At 45.3% G+C, this 20,411-nt stretch overlaps 2 protein-coding genes across 2 annotated transcripts in view; both read right to left on the reverse strand.

Moving 5' to 3' along the window:
* Positions 1-13,217, reverse strand: LOC138968512 (uncharacterized). Its single transcript, XM_070341082.1, has 2 exons — positions 4,640-13,217; positions 1-2,643 (listed from the first exon to the last, which is right to left on the reverse strand). The coding sequence occupies exon 1, from the start codon at positions 11,501-11,503 to the stop codon at positions 9,566-9,568; it is 1,938 nt and encodes a 645-aa protein (XP_070197183.1). The 5' UTR covers positions 11,504-13,217; the 3' UTR covers positions 1-2,643; positions 4,640-9,565.
* Positions 1-20,411, reverse strand: part of LOC138968510 (heat shock 70 kDa protein 4-like) — a 137,346-nt gene that overhangs the window by 44,513 nt on the left and 72,422 nt on the right. Inside the window, exons 10-13 of the mRNA XM_070341081.1 lie at positions 18,683-18,816; positions 15,070-15,287; positions 14,354-14,455; positions 13,224-13,340 (exon numbers count right to left, since the gene is read on the reverse strand). Coding sequence (XP_070197182.1) covers positions 13,224-13,340; positions 14,354-14,455; positions 15,070-15,287; positions 18,683-18,816 — 571 coding nt within the window. The remainder of the gene's footprint in view (positions 1-13,223; positions 13,341-14,353; positions 14,456-15,069; positions 15,288-18,682; positions 18,817-20,411) is intronic.

Consider the following 20,411-nt stretch of genomic DNA (forward strand, 5'->3'; position numbering starts at 1 on the left):
AAACACAAATTAATGAAACAATAGAATCAGGTTCTTCTGGTCCAGACCAAAAGATGTCGTGGGCCATTCTCAAGTGACATGATTGCAACCATTCAGCAGCATGCGTATGAAGAAGGTACTTGGCCTCCCTGATCTCAACTGTATTGGCACAAAGAACAGCACTGCTGTGTAGGGCTGGTCACTGCAAATAGAGTGCGAGTGGGAAAAACTCTAAAAATTCCCTGTGCGGGTTCAAAAGCATCTTTTAGCACAAGCTGGTGTGTTTTTCCCCCACACTTAATATTTGAATTCAGGTCCAGACCTTTGCATCATCATGTAAACTTAAACAAAGCAGGAAGGTGGCTTTACTCACCTAGACTAGAAGAAAGGAAACAATTGCACTCTCATGAAAAACAAGTAAGAAAACAAAATAAAAAGAAAGCAAAACAAAGCTACATAAAAGTAATACATATGTGCACGTCCAAGATACTGGGAAAATGGGGGGGGGGGGTCCATCAACTTCAGCAGCCCTTTACCCACAAGTGCATTACCCACAAATATCAATCATTACCTGCAGTCGATGCCCGGTGATACATGCGCCCTTTGGGCTTTTCCCACGAGCTGATGTTACTACAAATAGAATAGGGAATTCTGGGAAACTGTTCAAGGAAAGTAACTACAGCAGCCCCTCTCATGAACGGACACCCTTGGGCCAATTAGCAAACCTGTCCGTACATTGCAGGTGGCCGGTCACGGGAGGGGTGACCACACCACCCCCTCCCCCATACACTCACACAGAGACACACACACACCATGTTTGAGTCTATGCTAACCACTTCCTGTGGCTACTAAACGATAACATCCAACTCCTAATATTTTGTTAAACGTTCTGCAAAAAATGATTTGTATGAATGGTGTTGAAAAGAAGAGATAAAATCCTCAAGGCAGTGAACGCACTCACCATGCACTGGCATCATACGAAAGCAGCCACACAAACACAGCACAGAGGCAGGTGTGCAGATGCTTTGTGAGAATAAGCGTTGAAAACCAGTTTGAATAAAAACCAGCAGATAGAGCCGCATGTCATAATCATTCTTCTTGTCTGGCTTTATTGACTGCATGCCGATCTTGTGGCAGTGACTTTTCACTCTTCAGTCGGAAATACACTGTACACAACACCGCTCTCACTCTCCCTCACTGACTACCCTAAGCCCTGACAACTGATCCTTATAAATTGTGTGGACGAGTACACCTCTCTATTTCTCTCCAATGCTCTGCCTGCTGACATGCAGTGACACCGGACACCCCACTGAGTTTAGCCAGCTACCCCCTCTCTCTCCCTCCCCCCAGCCATGTACTGTTTGGTGCTGTGGACAGAAAGGTGTCACCGACTAATTGAGGCCAGCTGCACTGTTCACTCAGAGCAAAACCAGTTGACTGTGTCCAACTTTTGACAAAGCAACATAACTGAAGGGTTCACAGATTAGGTAACCGACTTCACTGGTCAAGGCTGCGGGGAAACAAGAGTATCTTGTCAATGAAAGAGGTTACACACAGACACGCGATGCTGAGAACGGTGGCCGATTTTTCACTCTCTTTCTCGGAGGACTGTGGCTTCAGCTCTGTTGCTTACGTCCAACAGAAAAGAATAAAGAGCATAGTGCAGTTTCATGTTGGCATCTTCGTATTTGAAAGCAAGAAAGTGCGTGTACTCCACTCCTGACCCAAATTAACCCCCTCCTGATGGGTACACGTGCACCCAAGTTAACATAGACTGTCATCACGCCTTTGCGGCTGTGACCTTTGTACCAAGAGCCGGACTGCTCAGTTATCGATTTTGGTGTGGTGAAAATTTGACGATGGTCTGTCCGTACTTTGCAGGTATGACCTGCTGTTGGGACAGAAAATTAGTGTCCGTGTCCACGTTTTGCAGGTGTCCGTTTAAGGGGCGGGGGGGGGCAAATATAGAAGGAAAACACTCCGTGCCGAGCTAATGTGTCCGTACATGTCAGGTGGCCGCTCACGCCGGGGGCCGTACATTGCAGGGACTGCTGTAACTAGTGTGGCAAACCTCGTTGCATATTACAGAACTTCTATTATGAATCAATTAGTCTGCAGATGGATGATAAATGTTAGGTACGAAAAATCTTTAGAAGAAGAAAAGATAACATGGAAGTTAAACACACACAAAAACAACCTTACCAGACTAGCGGCGCGGTGCGCTATTAACTGCCTTGTGAGGCACAACTTCTTCTTCTTCTGCGTTCGTAGGCTGAAACTCCCATGTACACTCGTGTTTTTTGCACGAGTGGAACTTTACGTGTATGACCGTTTTTACCCCGCCATTTAGGCAGCCATACGCCGCTTTCGGAGGAAGCATGCTGGGTATTTTCGTGTTTCTATAACCCACCAACTCTGACATGGATTACAGGATTTTTTTCGTGCGCACTTGGTCTTGTGCTTGCGTGTACACACGGGGGTGTTCGGACACCGAGGAGAGTCTGCACACAAAGTTGACTCTGAGAAATAAATCTCTCGCCGAACGTGGGGACGAACTCGCGCTGATAGCGGCCAACTGGATACAAATCCAGCGCGCTACCGACTGAGCTACATCCCCGCCCGTGAGGCACAACAAAAAAGAAGTAAATTTAAATATTTGGAGACCTATAGGCCCATTGCAGAAACTCAAGTTAACAACAGCATTTCTACTCGGCGCGCGCGGTATGAGAATCACGGGTCGTAACTCTCTGGAATTGGTCATCCGCCGCCATGTTGGATGCCTTGCACGATCTCTGACAGTGCTTGAGCGTTGGGTGGCGACTCGACAAAAGTGAAAATGACACGTTGTGTGGCCAAAAACTGCAGTCAGCAGGCACACTTTAGGATCCCTAAAGTTGTTTACCATCAGGGTGACAACTGGAAGGAAGTTACTGAGCGGAGAAGACGATTATAACTAGTTATTTTTTGCTGTGTGCAGTGCGCTAATCAACAATTGTCCATCGGTTGTGCCTTTAGAGTGAACACTGTGATAGGATGCTTTGAAAATTATACTTTGCAGTAGTTACCTGAGCTGCATTGTACCTCATTTGCCTGTCTTGAGAGCTTTAGGCCACACACAAAAATTTTCTGTTTCTGGTAACATGGCTAAAAAAAAATAGGGTCGGTAGGTAGGGATTTTTTTTTTAATTTTTTTTTACCCCAAATGTAGACCAATAAAACTAACTTTAAAAATCGCGCAAAGAGACTGGATTCACTATACATAGAGACAAGACACTCAACACATTTACAAATCGTCAGCGGACTTTCGTTTTCACACGTTTTTGTTGTTCATTTTCTCACCCTGTCCTTTACCACCAAAAAAAAAAAAAAAAAATTTTGAGTTTGGAAAAGAAAAGTTTAGGGTCGGCGCCGAAATTTAGGGTCGGTCGGGTGACCAGAAACAGACAATTTTTTTTTTGTGCCTTATCTTGTGAATTTTGGTGCACTGTCTGCATGGTAATTTGAGATAAAGAATAAATAAATGAATATAATAATGTATTCTTGCTTTACTTTTTATGTTGTGCTGTTGTGTTAAAAAGGCAGATCCCCTTTGGACTCATGCTTGCACAGTTTTCTTCATTTTGTCTGCATACACAGTGAAATACGCAACAAGTCGCGTAAGGCGAAAATACAATATTTAGTCAAGTAGCTGTCGAACTCACAGAATGAAACTGAACGCAACGCAACGCAGCAAGACCGTATACTCGTAGCATCGTCACTCCACCGCCCGTGGCAAAGGCAGTGCACGTGGAATTGACAAGAAGAGCGGGGTATTCGTTGCGCTGAGAAGGATAGCACGCTTTTCTGTACCTCTCTTCGTTTTAACTTTCTGAGCGTGTTTTTAATCCAAACATATCATATCTATATATTTTTGGAATCAGGAACCGACAAGGAATAAGATGAAAGTGTTTTTAAATTGATTTCGAAAAAAAAAATTTGATAATAATTTTTATATATTTAATTTTTAGAGCTTGTTTTTAATCCGAATATAACATATTGATATGTTTTTGGAATCAGCAAATGATGGCGAATAAGATAAACGTAAATTTGGATCGTTTTATAAATTTTTATTTTTTTTTACAATTTTCAGATTTTTAATGACCAAAGTCATAAATTAATTTTTAAGCCACCAAGCTGAAATGCAATACCGAACCCCGGGCTTCGTCGAAGAGTACTTGACCAAAATTTCAACCAATTTGGTTGAAAAATGAGGGCGTGACAGTGCCGCCTCAACTTTCACGAAAAGCCGGATATGACGTCATCAAAGACATTTATCAAAAAAATGAAAAAAACGTTCGGGGATTTCATACCCAGGAACTCTCATGTCAAATTTCATAAAGATCGGTCCAGTAGTTTAGTCTGAATCGCTCTACACACACACACACACGCACACACACACACACATACACCACGACCCTCGTTTCGATTCCCCCTCGATGTTAAAATATTTAGTCAAAACTTGACTAAATATAAAAAGAACAAGAGTGCAATGAAGAAAACTAACAAAGACGGCATCCAATATGGCGGCGCGAAGAGAGTATGAGCGGAGTTGTGCCCCTTAGGGCTGAAGCTAGCCGATCCATTTGATAACGTCACGCCGAGTAAGAAGAATGAATTGGACCTATTCATGAGTTCTTGAGCATGGAAGGTACACACAAGACAACCGACTCGTCGCCTCCCAAGTTGCTCCGTTCGTGTTTCTGTGCTGGACGCTCTATCACTCTCATTGTTGCGAAAGATTAACCTTATATGTGATTTTAGTGTTTGCAGCTGCTAGGTTGTTGTCGTAGTTGTGGTTGCTGGCGTCACCAATGATCTCAGAAGACTGTGCCAGTTTGGCTTGTTTTATGAACTTATCACAATAGACGAATTCCAAAAATAACTCTGTCGGTTTGTATGGGATGTGGAATCAATCAATCAATCAAAATGAGGCTTATATCGCGCGTATTCCGTGGGTACAGTTCTAAGCGCAGGGATTTGTTAAAAAAAAATTTATTTTTATTTTATGCAATTTATATCGCGCACATATTCAAGGCGCAGGGATTTTCTTTATGCCGTGTGAGATGGAATTTCTTTACACAATACATCACGCATTCACATCGGCCAGCAGATCGCAGCCATTTCAGCCCATATCCTACTTTTCACGGCCTATTATTCCAAGTCACATGGGTATTTTGGACATTTTTATCTATGCCTATACAATTTTGCCAGGAAAGACCCTTTTGTCAATCGTGGGATCTTTAACGTGCACACCCCAATGTAGTGTACACGAAGGGACCTCGGTTTTTCGTCTCATCCGAAAGACTAGCACTTGAACCCACCACCTAGGTTAGGAAAGGGGGGAGAAAATTGCTAACGCACTGACCCAGGGTCGAACTCGCAACCTCTCGCTTCCGAGCGCAAGTGCATTACCACTCGGCCACCCAAGTCTTCTGGAAGAGTGAATACCCTTGCCAAAACCTCTGACAAACATTGGAGGGGCCAATCACTAGCGAGGGGCGTGTTGGAAACACGTAGACTGGCGAAAAGGGGCAATTAATAATTGTTATTATTATCATTAAATTACAAGTATTTTTGACGTGCACATACAAGCTTAGATGACAGTCACCCGCCTTCTCGGCACCAAGTGGCCCCGTGAGTGTTTAGCAATGTACACTCAACAATAAACAGCCAGGCATGGGAATTGGTAGAAGCAAAGACGGGCGCAGTGGCGGGGTGGTAAGACAACGGCCTCTTAATCGGAAGGTCGTGAGTTCGAATCCTGGCCGCGGCCGCCTGGAGGGTTAAGAGTGGAGATTTTTCCGATCTTCCAGGTCAACATATGTGCAGACCTGCTAGTGCCTTATCCCCCTTCGTGTGTACACACAAGTACAAGACCAAAGTGAGCACAGAAAAGATCCTGTAATCCATGTCCGAGTTCAGTGGGTTATAGAAACACAAAAATACCCAGCATGCTTCCCCCGAAATCGGCGTATGCTGCCTGAATGGCGGGGTAAAAATGGTCATACACGTAAAAACCCACTCATGCAAAACCATGAGTGAACGTGGGAGTTTCAGCCCATGAACGAAGAAGAAGAAGAGGTAGAAGCAAAAAAGACTAAAATGGTCAGGGTTTAGGGGCAGTGCCCAGCCCCCATAAAAATAGAATTAAAAATTTTAGTAATAAATTTTCATTTGATTAATATACTTACCCAACTCACATATAGCAATTAACCCTAGTTCAGTGCTGGATACGCTGTACGCGTCCCCTTGGTAACCAAGGGAGACCACTCTAAAAAAGAGAGTGCTCTATCCCATAATGCCAGACTAACTACTAGCCTGACTTCCGTATGCGTGCGCATACGCCGCCATCTTATCATTCCAAAACGAAGCCCAACCCACATCTTTTTTAGACCCCCATATCACCACAGCGGGGAGGCGGGAGGGAATAAACGATGTGAGTTGGGTAAGTATATTAATCAAATGAAAATTTATTACTAAAATTTTTAATTAAATTACATATCTTACCCAACTCACATATAGCAGATTGCTATCATTGGAGGAGGGTACTCACCAAATCAATCCACAAGGACCTGCCCTGCAGCCACCAAAGAGGGCAAAGCAGAGCTGCCATCTTGACGAATGCCAGCCACCTCCCGGAGATAGAAGTTTATAAAAACGTCCTCAGATCTCCAGTATGCCGACTCCAGGACTTCTGAAAGACGACCTGATCTCAACACTGCCAACGAAGAAGACCATGCCCTGGCCTCGTGAGTTCTGGCAGCCGTAAGAGGCAACACCACTCTGGTATCACCTAACTGTCTTTGCCACCAGATATAAGCGTTCCGAATGGTAGAAGACACCCATTTGGTTAACGTGACTTTCGAGATGTCCTTCCCCCGAGCCGTATTGAGTGATATAAAGAGCAGTTTCTGAGACATAGAGCGAATCGGCTGAGTCCGGGACAGGTAGCTGCTGAGTGCTCGTACAGGGCAGTTAAAAACATCCTCATCTCCCGGAGCCAGAATTGTGCTTAAAGGGGGAATACGGATAAGCGGGGATGGTTGGCCTGGTTTCTGGTTCTTGGCCAAGAAATTAGGCCTGAACTTAAGAGAAAATGAACCGTCTTTTTCCCGGGAGATATCATTTGCCATTCCCGACAACGCGTGAACCTCGCTACCACGTCTAGCCGTAGCGAGTAAGACCAAGAAAAGAGTTTTATGTGTTACATTCGCCAGACTGGCCAAATGGATAGGCTCAAACTCCTCTGACGCAAGAAAACGTAACACCAAAAAAAGATCCCATGCCGGGAGCTGTGTTTTGTCACGAGCCAGCTTAAGGGAAGCGCCCTTAATAACGCCGGAGATAACCCCCGACAAGTTAACTTTGTGTCCGAGTTGCCTGAGTGTAGAGGCAATTGCGGACCTCCTAACCCTCAACGAAGAGGGAGAACCCCCCTGATCAGCTAGCCACGATAAGTGATTCGCTACCTGCATCGACCTAGGAGTCAGGGGGTTCACATTATTCTCAAGACACCACTTCGACCACGACGACCAGTGCGAAGCGTAAACAGAGTTGGTCGACTCTCTGTGAGCGTTTTGAACCAGCTTCAAAGTCGACACAGAGGCCCCTGCCCTAAGCAGAGAGTCTCTGATAGCACCCACCCGTGAAGTTGCAGCATTTGCGGGTTTAAGTGATGAATGCCTGACCGAGGCTGCAAAAGTTCGCCCTTCCTTAGAGCGAGCGGGATGGGCGGACGAACCGCCAGACGCACCAGATCTGGATACCAGTGCTGGCTGGGCCAGAGAGGAGCCACCAGCACGAGCGCTGGCCGTTCGAGATCTGCTTTCCTTATCACCCTGCCCAGAATGCAGAAAGGAGGAAAGGCGTAAGCCACCAGATTCGACCAGTTCATCTCGAGTGCGTCCACCGCCCAGGCTTGTGGGTCCGGAAACGGAGACACAAAGAGCGGGAGCCTTGCCGAAAACCTTGTTGCAAACAGGTCGATGCACGGCTTGTCCACCTGAGCCCAAAGGCGCTCCAAGGCCTGATGCGAGAGAGTCCACTCTGAGTGGAGTATCTTGTCCCCCCTGCTCAGGGCATCCGCCAACACGTTGAGCTTGCCCCTCAGGTAAGTTGCTGACAACCGAATGTGTTGCGTACTGCACCACATCAGCAAGCGACATGCTCTGTCTGACAGAACCTGTGAGCGCGTCCCCCCTTGGCGGTTTATATAAGCCGCAACAGTCGTATTGTCTGTATGTACTCTGACATGACTGTTCGCCAGAGAAGGGAGAAAAGACCTCAGGCCCAAGGCCACGGCCTCCAGTTCCAGGACGTTTATGTGCAAGGACCCTTGACTGACGTCCCACACGCCCGCAGCCGTCTGATCCGCCAAATGAGCTCCCCACCCTGTCTGAGACGCATCCGTGAACAGATCGTTCTCCGGAGCCGGGGGAGTGATGGGAACACCCTGGGACACCCAAGGAAGAAGCCAGACACCTGTGGTGCTTCTGAACCAATCCCCCAACTCGACCTGGCAACTCCAAGCTTGAGTTGCCTGATCCCATCGAGTCTGCACAGCCGCCTGAAACGGTCTTTTGTGCACTCTTCCCAACGGAACCAGCGAAGCCATGGATTCCATCTGACCCAGGATAGAATACAACTCCCGAGCTGAGGCCACATTCTTTCCGTGTAGCGCACGGATCAACACCTGAAGTTTGTCCACCCGCTTTTGAGCAGGACGAAATGACCACTCCACCGTGTTGAACTCTATGCCCAGATAGGTGAACCCTTGTGAAGGCTCCAACTCGGACTTTCCCAGATTGACTGAGAACCCGAGTTGACCCGCCAGGCTGAGCACCCTGTGTGTGTGTGTGCTGCAGAGGACCTGATCCTGGTGTAAAATCAGCCAGTCGTCGAGGTACGCCCTGAGGCGCACCCCCTCCTGCCTCACTAGAGCACAGAGCTGACGAACGACCATCGTGAAAATCCATGGAGAGAGGGACAGACCGAACGGGAGAGCCCGAAACTGGAAAATCCTCTCCCCCCACCGAAACCGCAGCCACTTTCTGTCTGCTGTGTGCATCAGCACGTGAAAGTAGGCGTCCGTGAGATCGATGGAAGTAGCCCAATCCCCTGGACGGAGAGCCTCTCTCACCGACGCAGGGGTTTCCATCGTGAATTTTACTACTCTCAGGAACCTGTTCAGACATGAAAGGTCTAGAACTGGCCTCCACGCGCCCGAAGCCTTGGGCACCACAAAGAGCCTGCCGTAAAATCCCAACGATCCCTGATCGCGAACCTCCTCGATCGCCTCTTTTTGCAGGAGAGCAACTACCTCCCCCTGCACAGCCAACTTGGCCTCGGGATCGTTTGGAAATCTGAAAGGCGGAGGTATCCTGGACAGAGGTGCCTTCTTCTCTGCCCAGAGTAGCCGGAACCCCGAACTGACCACCCCTAATACCCACTGGCTGGCCACCAAGCGTGACCAGGTAGTGAGGGCCCTGGAGGGGCCACCCGCCACCACAACGGTGGGGGCTAACGGGACCGAAAGTTCGGGAGGGCATCATTGGGGGTGGGGCTTGCGCCCCGACCCCCTAGACCCGCCAAAAGAACCCCTCTTCTGGGAAGAGGCACCACGCCCCCTACCCCGAGAAGAAGAGCTCTGACCCTGTGTCTTGCCCGCCGCCGCGGACGAAGACTGAGCCTTGCCTTGACCCTGAGGCTTGCCCTGAGGCTTCTGAAAACCTTGGTGCGCAATCTTGGCTATAGCCAGATCCCTTGCCTCGTGCGTTTCCTTTTGCAAAGCATCCAACGATGCGCGACCCAGAAGTGAACCGTCCATGACGGGAGAAACCTTCAGAGCTTCGATCGTCACCTTGTCCCTAATTCTTGACCCCGTCAAAAAAGCCGACCTGCGAGAATGCACGGCAAACGTGTACAATCTAGCCGACAAAGCCATCTGTTCTTGTGACACCCTGGCCAAAGTAGCCAGCAAAGTCGTCACATCTTCCGAGGAAGCGTCATACCGGAACTCAAAGGGGTCGAGCGACGTCGCAATCGATCTCGACAACGATCTCTGGAGTGACTCTGACACAGACGCCAGCTCCAGCAGAGACCTTCCTGTCTCCTCTAAAGACATCAACGATGACTCCGTACAAGGGACAGGCCTATCTTTCGCATAACCATCCTCCCTTAAAGCCGCAAGTTCCGGTGTCACCGGGAGTACCGACTTGGGCAAAGAGTAGGAATCAATCAGTCTGACTGGGTTGACTACCAGCCTGAAGTTGCGCAGATTAGCCGAACAAGGAACTTGTTGACCAACCTTAGCTAACCACGGTACAGCCGCCTCGGGAGCCTCACTGTGTTGTGCCAACAACGGAACAGGAGGCAGCCCCTTAGACCAACCCTTCACCAACACCTTCGACATCTCAAATGCCAGAGAAGGAGATTCGATGAACTTGAAAGAACCCTTCGTATTCTTATCAACACGAAAATCCCCCAAAGCCGAAGGAGGTGGAGCAAGCTGAGACTTGCTCTCCACCACACCCTCTTCAAAGTACTTTGAAGCCGTCTCAGCTGCAAGCGCCACTGCACTTCCCAGCCTAAACGGCAAACGGAGCCCGGCATCATCTCCCAGAACGGAAGTGCCATCGTCCAGACAGTCGTCCTGTACGCCTGTACAGTCCGGAAGTTGACCCCCCGCTTGACTGCCATAGCCAAACAGAGAGCCATCTCCACTGTCTTCTTCCCCCAAAGGAGGAAGCGGAAGTCGCACAGACTGACCAACGTCAAATGGCGCGGCCGAAAGCATCGAACTATCCGTACGCTCTACAGTGTCCCTACCCCCCCCTGACCGGCCGCTTAGCGGTCGATGGCCAGGAGGAGTATCAGAACTTTCACCCGTGAGCGCGATGCCCGTGGCTACTTTTGACTGTAGACGCGCTACACTTTCCCCGGAGAACCCGGGTACTCGTGTAGCAAACATACCTTGTGACAGCGAACCACCAGGAGACGGAACACCCAACGAAAGTGGGATAATCTCATCCCCATCCTGAACAGCGTGAACATCCGCTGTAGTCACTGTAGCAGAAGGGCCCGCCACAATCTTGGCCAAAGATGACGGTCCTGTCACCCCGGGAGGGAGTGAACGGAGTTCAGCTCGCGTAGACGAAATTTCTTCCGCCAGTGAAGATACCTGCGAACTAAGTGCAAGCAAAAGAGAAGCCACGTCCGCGGCAGCCAGACCAGAAACAGCAGGAGCAGAAACCGCTTTAGCCGGTTTAGCAACATGAGTAACCTTATCCAAAGGCTTCACCGGCAAAATGGCCGCCGGCAAAATGGCGGCAGAAGGCATGTCTAGCAAAACATCAATACATTTGCCTGAGTCAGGTTCTAACACCGCCGCGACGGTTTGTTTAGATTTTCTAGGCGTCTTTTTCGGAGGGGAGGACTCAGCAGCCACCTGCTTAGAACTCTGCCTCTTCTTAACGTTATCAGCCATAGCAGGTAAGACTTTGTCAAAAAAATTTCAGAAAAAATTTTCGAAAAATTTCACAAGTCAAAAATGGCCAAACAACGCCTTTACAACAAGTACAAAACAAAGAACGATCTCACCTCAATACAGTAGCAAGGTAAGACGACGAAAGAATACCAAGGAGAAGAAACCCGGTCCCTCAGACCAAGCAACAAACGGCTGAACACCAGCCAGAGCGTACACAAATGCGACCAGCTTGTCTGAGCGCTGAGTATGGAATGGTAAGATGGCGGCGTATGCGCACGCATACGGAAGTCAGGCTAGTAGTTAGTCTGGCATTATGGGATAGAGCACTCTCTTTTTTAGAGTGGTCTCCCTTGGTTACCAAGGGGACGCGTACAGCGTATCCAGCACTGAACTAGGGTTAATTGCTATATGTGAGTTGGGTAAGATATGTAATTTAATTTCTTCTTTTTCAGAGCAATTTTGAAGCTTCTTCTGAAAGGAAATATTCAATAGAAGGCTGTTGATTTCAAAAGAATTTATGGACATAAAAGAATGTACATAATTTTTCTTGTGCCAGTATGGGTTGTCAATGCTGTCATGCCACGGCTGGCATAAAATACGTGTGTTATATGGAATGCACCATTTTTCTCCCTGGATCGTTACCTTGCAATAGCAGATGCTTACACGCTTTTTATTCACAGTGACTCATAACCATTCCCACCTCCAGGAATGTTCACATAAACCCGTGACACCCCCATTTGGAAAGAACACAACCTGGATGAAGAAAAGCGATAGGTTTTCCCTGCCCACTTAACAACTGTATAATACATTATTGGTTAAAGGCACAGTAAGCCTCCCGTAAACCATCACAGAGCTCCCCGAGCGTCTAAATACAGTACAAGCATACTTCCATTTGAACGCTCACCGAACGGGAACATCCTGGCTGCTTTCTGTCGAGCGTGAGACATTTTCAAAGAATTTATTTTCGTAGACTTGTTCGTTAACAACAACGGCGCCTCGTTTTTGCGCTAGACCTAACTTTTAAAATCTAAATAATAAATTGACAGCTTGTTACACAAACATTCTTTAATCATAAAAGAATTCGTTTTTCATCAAGACAAGATCAGAACAATTCGAAGTTGTGAAAGTTTAAAAAAAAAGAAAAGCCCGGAAGCAGGGTCACGCAAGGGTCGTAGCAGACGAAGGTTTATCAGTGCAAATCGCCGTTCCTCTCAACAGTCAAAAGCCATCGCTAGAGTTCTTGTGAACCACAGCCGTTGTTTCGTGCATAAAAAAGTGCTATTGTAGATAAGCTCACATCGAGTCGCATTCATGACTGACGACTGCATTGTGAAAAAGGAAAACTGGATCACACGGGTTCACGATGGCTCAGGGGTAAGATAAACCACGCAAAAATAAATTCTTTGAAAATTGTTCGCTCTTTACGGAGAGCACCTGGGATGTTCTCAATTGGTGAGTGTTTAAATGAAAGGGTGTTTGTACTGTGTGTAAAAGCCTGACCGTATCTGTGATGGTTTACGGGAGGCTTACTCTGCCTTTAACTGGAACGGGTGGTGAACTACTGGCACCGGTATTGGGATTTTTTTGGACTCCCGAGTTTCATTTTTAGTGAACAGATGTTTTTATCCGGTGGGAAGGCAATTTCATTTCCGTGGAAATGTGCCTTTGGGCAGACAATTCCCATGCCTGAGCAACAGGTGATGGCCAAGCTTTGCCTTACCTCCCTCTCGGTGAGCAGCATGAGGCCCTCCATGGAGAGCGTGGGTGTCAGGTTCTCCACAGTTAGCTCCACTGTCTTCACCTTGTTCTTCTTCTTCCCCCCCTTCTTGTCCGCCTCCTGCAAACAAAACACATCCCACATCAACTCATAATACGTGGTCGTGCTGGTGTGCCACAGGTAAAACCACTATAACTTTCACCTGAAGACGGCGAGTGCTTCAAACACCAACTTAGTTCAGTTATCACAGCTCCATCCAGGATTCTGCCTGTTTTCCTGAGTCTTTTGGTCTCTTTCTGCTTTGTTTTATGCTTCATACCTTTTCAAAAAAGCTTAATTGCTTTTGTGTGTGAAGGTAAATTTATTTTTTGGGTTGCTTTCGATTGCATTACATTCGAGCTGTGGACACTAAATAAAAGGACAAACATTTACATCAATTTCCAATTCAAACCAAATACCATTTCAGGATTTACAATCTCCCACGCAATTTTTATTGATTGCACACTGACAAAAGCTGATTAGATTTCAAAGTACAATAAAGGTCCTATTTACAGAACTGTCATTAGCACTCAGACCTGGAACAAGCTGCAAAGCAACTGGAAAGGTCTGAAAGAACAAACTTTCTGTGACATTTATGCCTGATTTATTTACATAACAACAAAAAGCAAATTTGGTCTAAAAAAAATACTGCCATCTTGCTAAAGATGAATGTTTCATGGTGCAATGAACAATCCCCCAGGATGCAAATATACATGTGAACAATCAACATCATGACCCAAATTGCTCTGTTATTTTCCTTCTCTTCCTTTCTATGACTTAAATTAACATACCACCAACTTTTCTAGGAAATAGTTGCAGGCCATTTGTAACTTATTCCATTCACTGTATTTCTTCATTGTCTGAGACATACCAGTCAAAATGTCTGGTTGGCTGACACAGTTACACACTGTTCAGAGAAGTATTCATGGTTATTTACAGAACGGCAGTTAAACATGATTATAAATCTAAAAGCATGGTTTATCATGCTTTTTCATTTCTGTTTTCCTGCCTTCCTTCCCACCTGTTAGTTTTTGTTGATATTTCTGTTTCCGAATGGACACATTGGCAATGAAAAAGTGTAAAGCAACACCTACCTGCTTATCCTGGTCAGTGCTGTTCTGTGTGGCGGCGGCATCTTGGTCACCACTGCTGCTCTCACTTGGTGCGTCCCCACCCTGTTCTGTCTGCATTGGGGCCTGCAATAAATCAGGAATCGACATAAATCATCATCAACCCATTCTGGAGGTCAGCTACCAAAGGTCCGGATGGCTAAAAAAAAAAGTACCAAGTCCTAATGTGACAAACTTTCTCACAGCATATTTATTTGAGCGTTAATTGATTAAAACTTAACAAGGAACTTTACTGACGTCAAAACTTAGTGACAGAATTTCATTACAAGTTATCTCAAAGTCGTCTGGAATTAGCTACTAATGAGCACTAGAGGGTAGATTCTCAAAGACCCATCATCTGGAACTGCATTTATTGCCTACCACAAAATTGGAATTCCAACAGGAATAACGAGCTACAACAGGCACAACTTCCTTATCAGCATCAACATTTACAACAACCAAACCACATAAAATAAATGTACGAAACTGAGAATTTTGCAGTGCTACCAAGACCATAAGTGAGCTCCAGTGAGAAAGGGCGATTCATAAATGTTCATTATTATTATTATCATTATTATTATTATTAAGATTGTGGGTGTTCTCGCTTAGCTCTAACCTCCTTTCTCCCGCATACTGCCTACCAGAACACCTATCACACTGCACATGCACCCTTGATCTCCTGCACAGGGTAAAGCTCTCACCTCATCACTTCCATTGGAGACCGGTGAGGTGGCATCTTTCTTCTCGTCCTCCCCATCCACATCCATAGACTCCTCCTTCTCTTCCTCTCCCTCCATCTTCTCATACATCGTGGCGCCAGCTACTTTGAATGTGCCATTTCCAGTGACACGCACTTTCACTTTCACTTTTGAACTTTCCCCGTTGGGCTGAGGGACAACATTGTTCACCCTGTACTCCCCTGAAACAATAAATGCCCATTTGCATTGCTTTCTGGGGTTATAGCATGACAACGTGTCATTCTACTTCAGAAAATCAACACAATTTATAATGAAAGGAACATGAACATATTTAAACCGCAGTTCTCGTTCTTCGATGCTTAATTTTATTAATCATGTCCCTTTCCACATCAATATTGTTTTTGCCATTGACCTTCGAATGATCAGTTATCAAATAAGATCCCAGTATCCATCTGCTACAGTGGTACTCCCGACGAACGACCCCCCCATCAGAGACCCTCTCCCTTCTCAGACCTCATTCTTGCTGACGGATTAGTTTTGCTATATAAATCACCCCCCATGGCCGACTCCCCCCAGAACCCGATTTGCGACCGACTAGTTGTTACAATTTGCGACCTTGTAACGACATTTTCAAATCAAAACCTAACAAAACAAGAAGAGCAAACGCTCGATCGAGTCACTTTCGCAGTTCTGAATATTATATGAGGCATCAGATGGACAGGAAGAAATTGCTATTCACAACACAATGAGTCACGTTCACATAAAATTTGAGCCCGGTCACTTTTATAGTTTCCGAGAAAAGCCCAACGTTAAGTTGTGTGTTGCCGAACAGAAAAGGCTAGTTATCTCCCTTGTTTTTCTGATAACGTTCGTAAAAGGCTACAGATGTAAATACTTTGATGTAAAGAATAATCCTACAAAGTTTCAATCACATCCGATGAACTTTGTCAAAGATATAAAATGTCTAATTTTTCCTTTGACGCTGACCTGTGACCTTGAAAAAGGTCAAAGGTCAACGAAACCATCGTTAAAGTGTAGAGGTCATTGGAGGTCACGACTAAACAAAATATGAGCCCGATCGCTTTGATAGTTTCCGAGAAAAGTCCAACGTTAAGGTGGTGTCTACGGACGGCCGGACAGACTAACACTGACCGATTACATAGAGTCACTTTTTCTCAAGTGACTCAAAAATCGTAACGTTTTGCTTGAATCTCTGAAAAAAGATCGCAAAAATCACTCGGCCGGAAATATAACAGACGACGCGTTTAGGTCTCGATTGCGCATGTCCGGCGTTCACAATTTTACGATCCCAACATGCCCTTTTCTTTGTCCACTTCCTTTCGAAAAATCAACAAACACACGTGCAGAGACATACATACAGAGATGCGAAGCGAGGGCCGCTCGCGTGAACTCTTAGGCTACGCGGGCCGCGCTCGGTCAGCGTGACCTCGCGCCATCCCGTACTAAGTTGTTGTTCGCTTGCTCTCTGACACCGATTTGAAGTGCTTTTCTGTCATATTTCTTTGGATATATCCAGCTTCAGACGAGAGATATCAGTGGTAAGTAAACTTGATTCATATTCTGTAGCTTCAATAGTGTGCACACGAATGCATTTGAGAGGATTGGCTTCCCGAAGTGAGTCAAAAACGGTTCCTTCGGTTCTTGCGGCCATTGTTTCTAAGTCCATTGTGCGTGGAGGCAATGTTTGGGAGCTAATATTTTCTTTTGTGCGAAACTTTGCTTTCCCTTGACTGGCAAATGCATTACTGGTGTATACATTAATCTGTTTGTATAATTTTTGACGCGCTGTAATTAAATTTGATGCTTATAAGTCTCACTCAAGTGGTTCTCGCACATACACTGGCGTGTGGATACAAAGTTTTTAAGGAGAAATGAGCGAAATTGCTTACTTTAGGATTCATCTTCTAATCACCAAATAATGCAATAGTCTTCTTCTTGTGATTTTCTGTTTCTCTTGAGTGCAAATAATCAACATTTTGCATGTTTTATTATCTATGATTTTCTATGAAACAGTTATAACTCTTTAAAAACACAACAATTGCCAGCTTGGCGCCAGTCATGGGAGGATTACTTGCCCCTGTCGTAGGCGAAGAGTATGCGAACAATTGCCAGCTTGGCGCTAGTGGGAGGATTACTTGCCCCTGCCGTAGGCGAGGATAACGCAAGCGGGAAGACAGCACTTCGCATCTCTTCTATCTATGTCTCTGACACGTACGAGCATCAACGATCTTCTTCTTCGACTCGAACTCTCCTTCAACTTCAAACGCTCAATCGCGCGGAAAGAAGAGGAAAATTTTGACTCTGGAACAGAGGATGGAAGTGGTGAAACGGAGCCGTAAGGGCGAAACGGCAATTTCGATCGCGCGGTCGTTTGAGGTAGGAAAAACTCAGATTCAATCGATCGTCAACGACCAAGAAAACGTGGTCAATCGATGGGAGACCGGCGAAAATTGTGACCGCAAATACTCCAAGGCAAGGAAATGTATTTATGGTGACCTCAACGAACGCGTTTGGAGTTGGTTTTGTGATGCACGTCGACGCAACATACCCATCACAGGAAGACTCATCCAAGAACAAGAAGGGCAAAGCCCATATGACTCACATGCTTTACACATTTTTCCTACCAAAATACATGTGACCTTGACGCAAGGTCAAGGTCATCCAAGGTCATGCAACACAAAGCTGTTAATTCAAGACATAGGAAGTACAATGGTGCTTATTGGCTCTTTCTACCATGAGATATGGTCACTTTTAGTGGTTCACTACCTTATTTTGGTCACATTTCATAAGGGTCAAAGTGACCTTGACCTTGATCATATGTGACCAAATGTGTCTCATGATGAAAGCATAACATGTGCCCCACATAATTTTTAAGTTTGAAACAGTTATCTTCCATAGTTCAGGGTCAAGGTCACTTCAAAATATGTATACAATCCAACTTTGAAGAGCTCCTGTGACCTTGACCTTGAAGCAAGGTAAACCAAACTGGTATCAAAAGATGGGGCTTACTTTGCCCTATATATCATATATAGGTGAGGTATTGAATCTCAAAAACTTCAGAGAAAATGTGAAAAATGTGAAAAATAGCTGTTTTTTAGGCAACATTTATGGCCCCTGCGACCTTGACCTTGAAGCAAGGTCAAGATGCTATGTATGTTTTTTGGGGCCTTGTCATCATACACCATCTTGCCAAATTTGGTACTGATAGACTGAATAGTGTCCAAGAAATATCCAACGTTAAAGTTTTCCGGACGTCCGGACGGACGGACGGACGGACGACTCGGGTGAGTACATAGACTCACTTTTGCTTCGCATGTGAGTCAAAAAGCCGTGATGGAGTCAGTGATTCTTGGACATGACGATTTTACCGCTTCTCTCTGTCACTGACTTTTTCTCTCTCACTGTCTTTTTATGACCTGACCTCACCCCCCATGTAAGACCCCCCCCTTTTAAGACCTAAATTTGTCAGATTTTTGGAGGTCTTACATGGGGAGTACCACTGTATTTCCATTGTCAAAACATTTTGTTCACACATACGGGTATAAGTACAATCTGTATTTAGCTTTGCCATCTGAACATCAACTGAATAGCTTACCTATCTCTGGGTTGGGAAAAGGAAGGTTAGCAGGGTGTGAATAGACGGCAGTGAGTGTGAAAGGCTCCTTTCTATAGAAAGTCAGCATTTTGGACGCTGGGATGGCATGGAACTGAGGAACCACCTCAATGCGACTGTAAAAACAGACAAAATGGGAAAAAATCAAAATGGTACATTAAAGGAAATACACACAAAAAAATAAATCAAAACTTGACTAAATGTAAAAAGAAGAAAGGTAGGTTACAAAGTTATCCTAAGACTAACCACCATATTTTGTGCTCTTTTATTCCTAGTTTTACAAACTGAATGTAAAATTGCATACATCTTCCTCTTCTGAGTTCATGAGCTGAAACTTCCACGTAAACTGGTGTTTTTCGCATGAGTGGGATTTCACGTGTATGACTGTTTTTACTACGCCATTTCAAGAAAAACATGCTGGGTATTTTCGTGTTTCTATAAGTATAACCCAGCAAACTCTGACATGGATTACAAAATCTTTTCCGTGCGCACTTGGTCTTGTGCTTGCGTGTACACACGAAGGGGGACAAGGCGCTAGCAGGTCTGCAAATAAGCTGACCAGGGAGATGGGAAAAATCTCCACCGGTATCGCCTTGTGTATGGCTAAATAACTGTAACTGGCTTCACTCAAGCCAAGGTTGCGGGAAAAACACGTGCTTTTAATGCCAACCCCTGCCTGTCGGTACTTGTGATCTTGTCGCAACATTCTCAGTTGTTATGAAAGAGAGTGACGTAGTTTTTCCCAAAAGTACCAGAAAAGTTACAAAACATGCACACTAAACAAGCGATACATGACGCGACACAGTTCTCAAGATCTCTTATTTGTCCACAGGTGCTCATTTCAAGACACAGAGAGAGAGAGAGAGAGAGAGAGAGAGAGAGAGAGAGAGAGAGAGAGAGAGAGAGAGAGAGAGAGAGAGTGTGTAAGTGAGTGAGTGAGTGTGTGTGTGTGTGTGTGTGTGTGTGTGTGTGTGTGTGTGTGTGTGTGTGTGTGTGTGTGTGTGTGTGTGGGGGTGTGTCTAGCGATTAAGAGAAAACTACTGGACTGATCTTTACATAAGTTGTTTTGTTTTTCGTGAGATGCTGCAGTGCGTTCAGTTTCATTCTGCGAGTTCCACAGATTGACTAAATGTTTTAATTTTTGCTTTGCCCAAATGGTTTAATTTAAAGGGATATATATTATTTTGTAAAACAAAAAACCGGGAATCATGAGGGCATTTTTAACCTTTAAAACAGGGGTTGCGCCTTTAACATCGGAGAGCCTTGGAGTCCCAAAAATATGGTACACATAGAATGCACAAAAAGATATGAAAACAACAAAAGTGATAGAAAAACATTTAGTCAATCTGTCGGCCTGAAACTAAAAGAACACTAAAAACCAGTTATCACTGAGACTAAAAGTAGAACATCTTGGTTAGCAATGCCCAAAGACCAAGACATGTCAAGCTAGTGTTATTGACCTATTTACTTTAATTGTGAGCATATTTTCAGAGTAACCATGACATATCTATATATTTTTGGATTCAGAAAATAATAAGGAATACAATGCAATAGCTTTTGGGCTGATGACTAAAATCTTAATTTTAAATCAAATTCAAACACATTCATTAATTTAAACTTCCAAGCTGAAATGCAATCCCACAGTCCGGACTTAGCCTAAGAATGCTTGACCAAACGTTTCAACCATTTAGATTGAAAAATGAGGGCGTGA

The sequence above is a fragment of the Littorina saxatilis genome, linkage group LG6 (assembly GCF_037325665.1).
Source record: "Littorina saxatilis isolate snail1 linkage group LG6, US_GU_Lsax_2.0, whole genome shotgun sequence".
Lineage (NCBI taxonomy): Eukaryota > Metazoa > Mollusca > Gastropoda > Littorinimorpha > Littorinidae > Littorina > Littorina saxatilis.

Bases quoted from the DNA above. Each gene is read 5' to 3' on its own strand.
- LOC138968512 (XM_070341082.1), bottom strand. From the start codon at position 11,503: ATGGCTGATAACGTTAAGAAGAGGCAGAGTTCTAAGCAGGTGGCTGCT.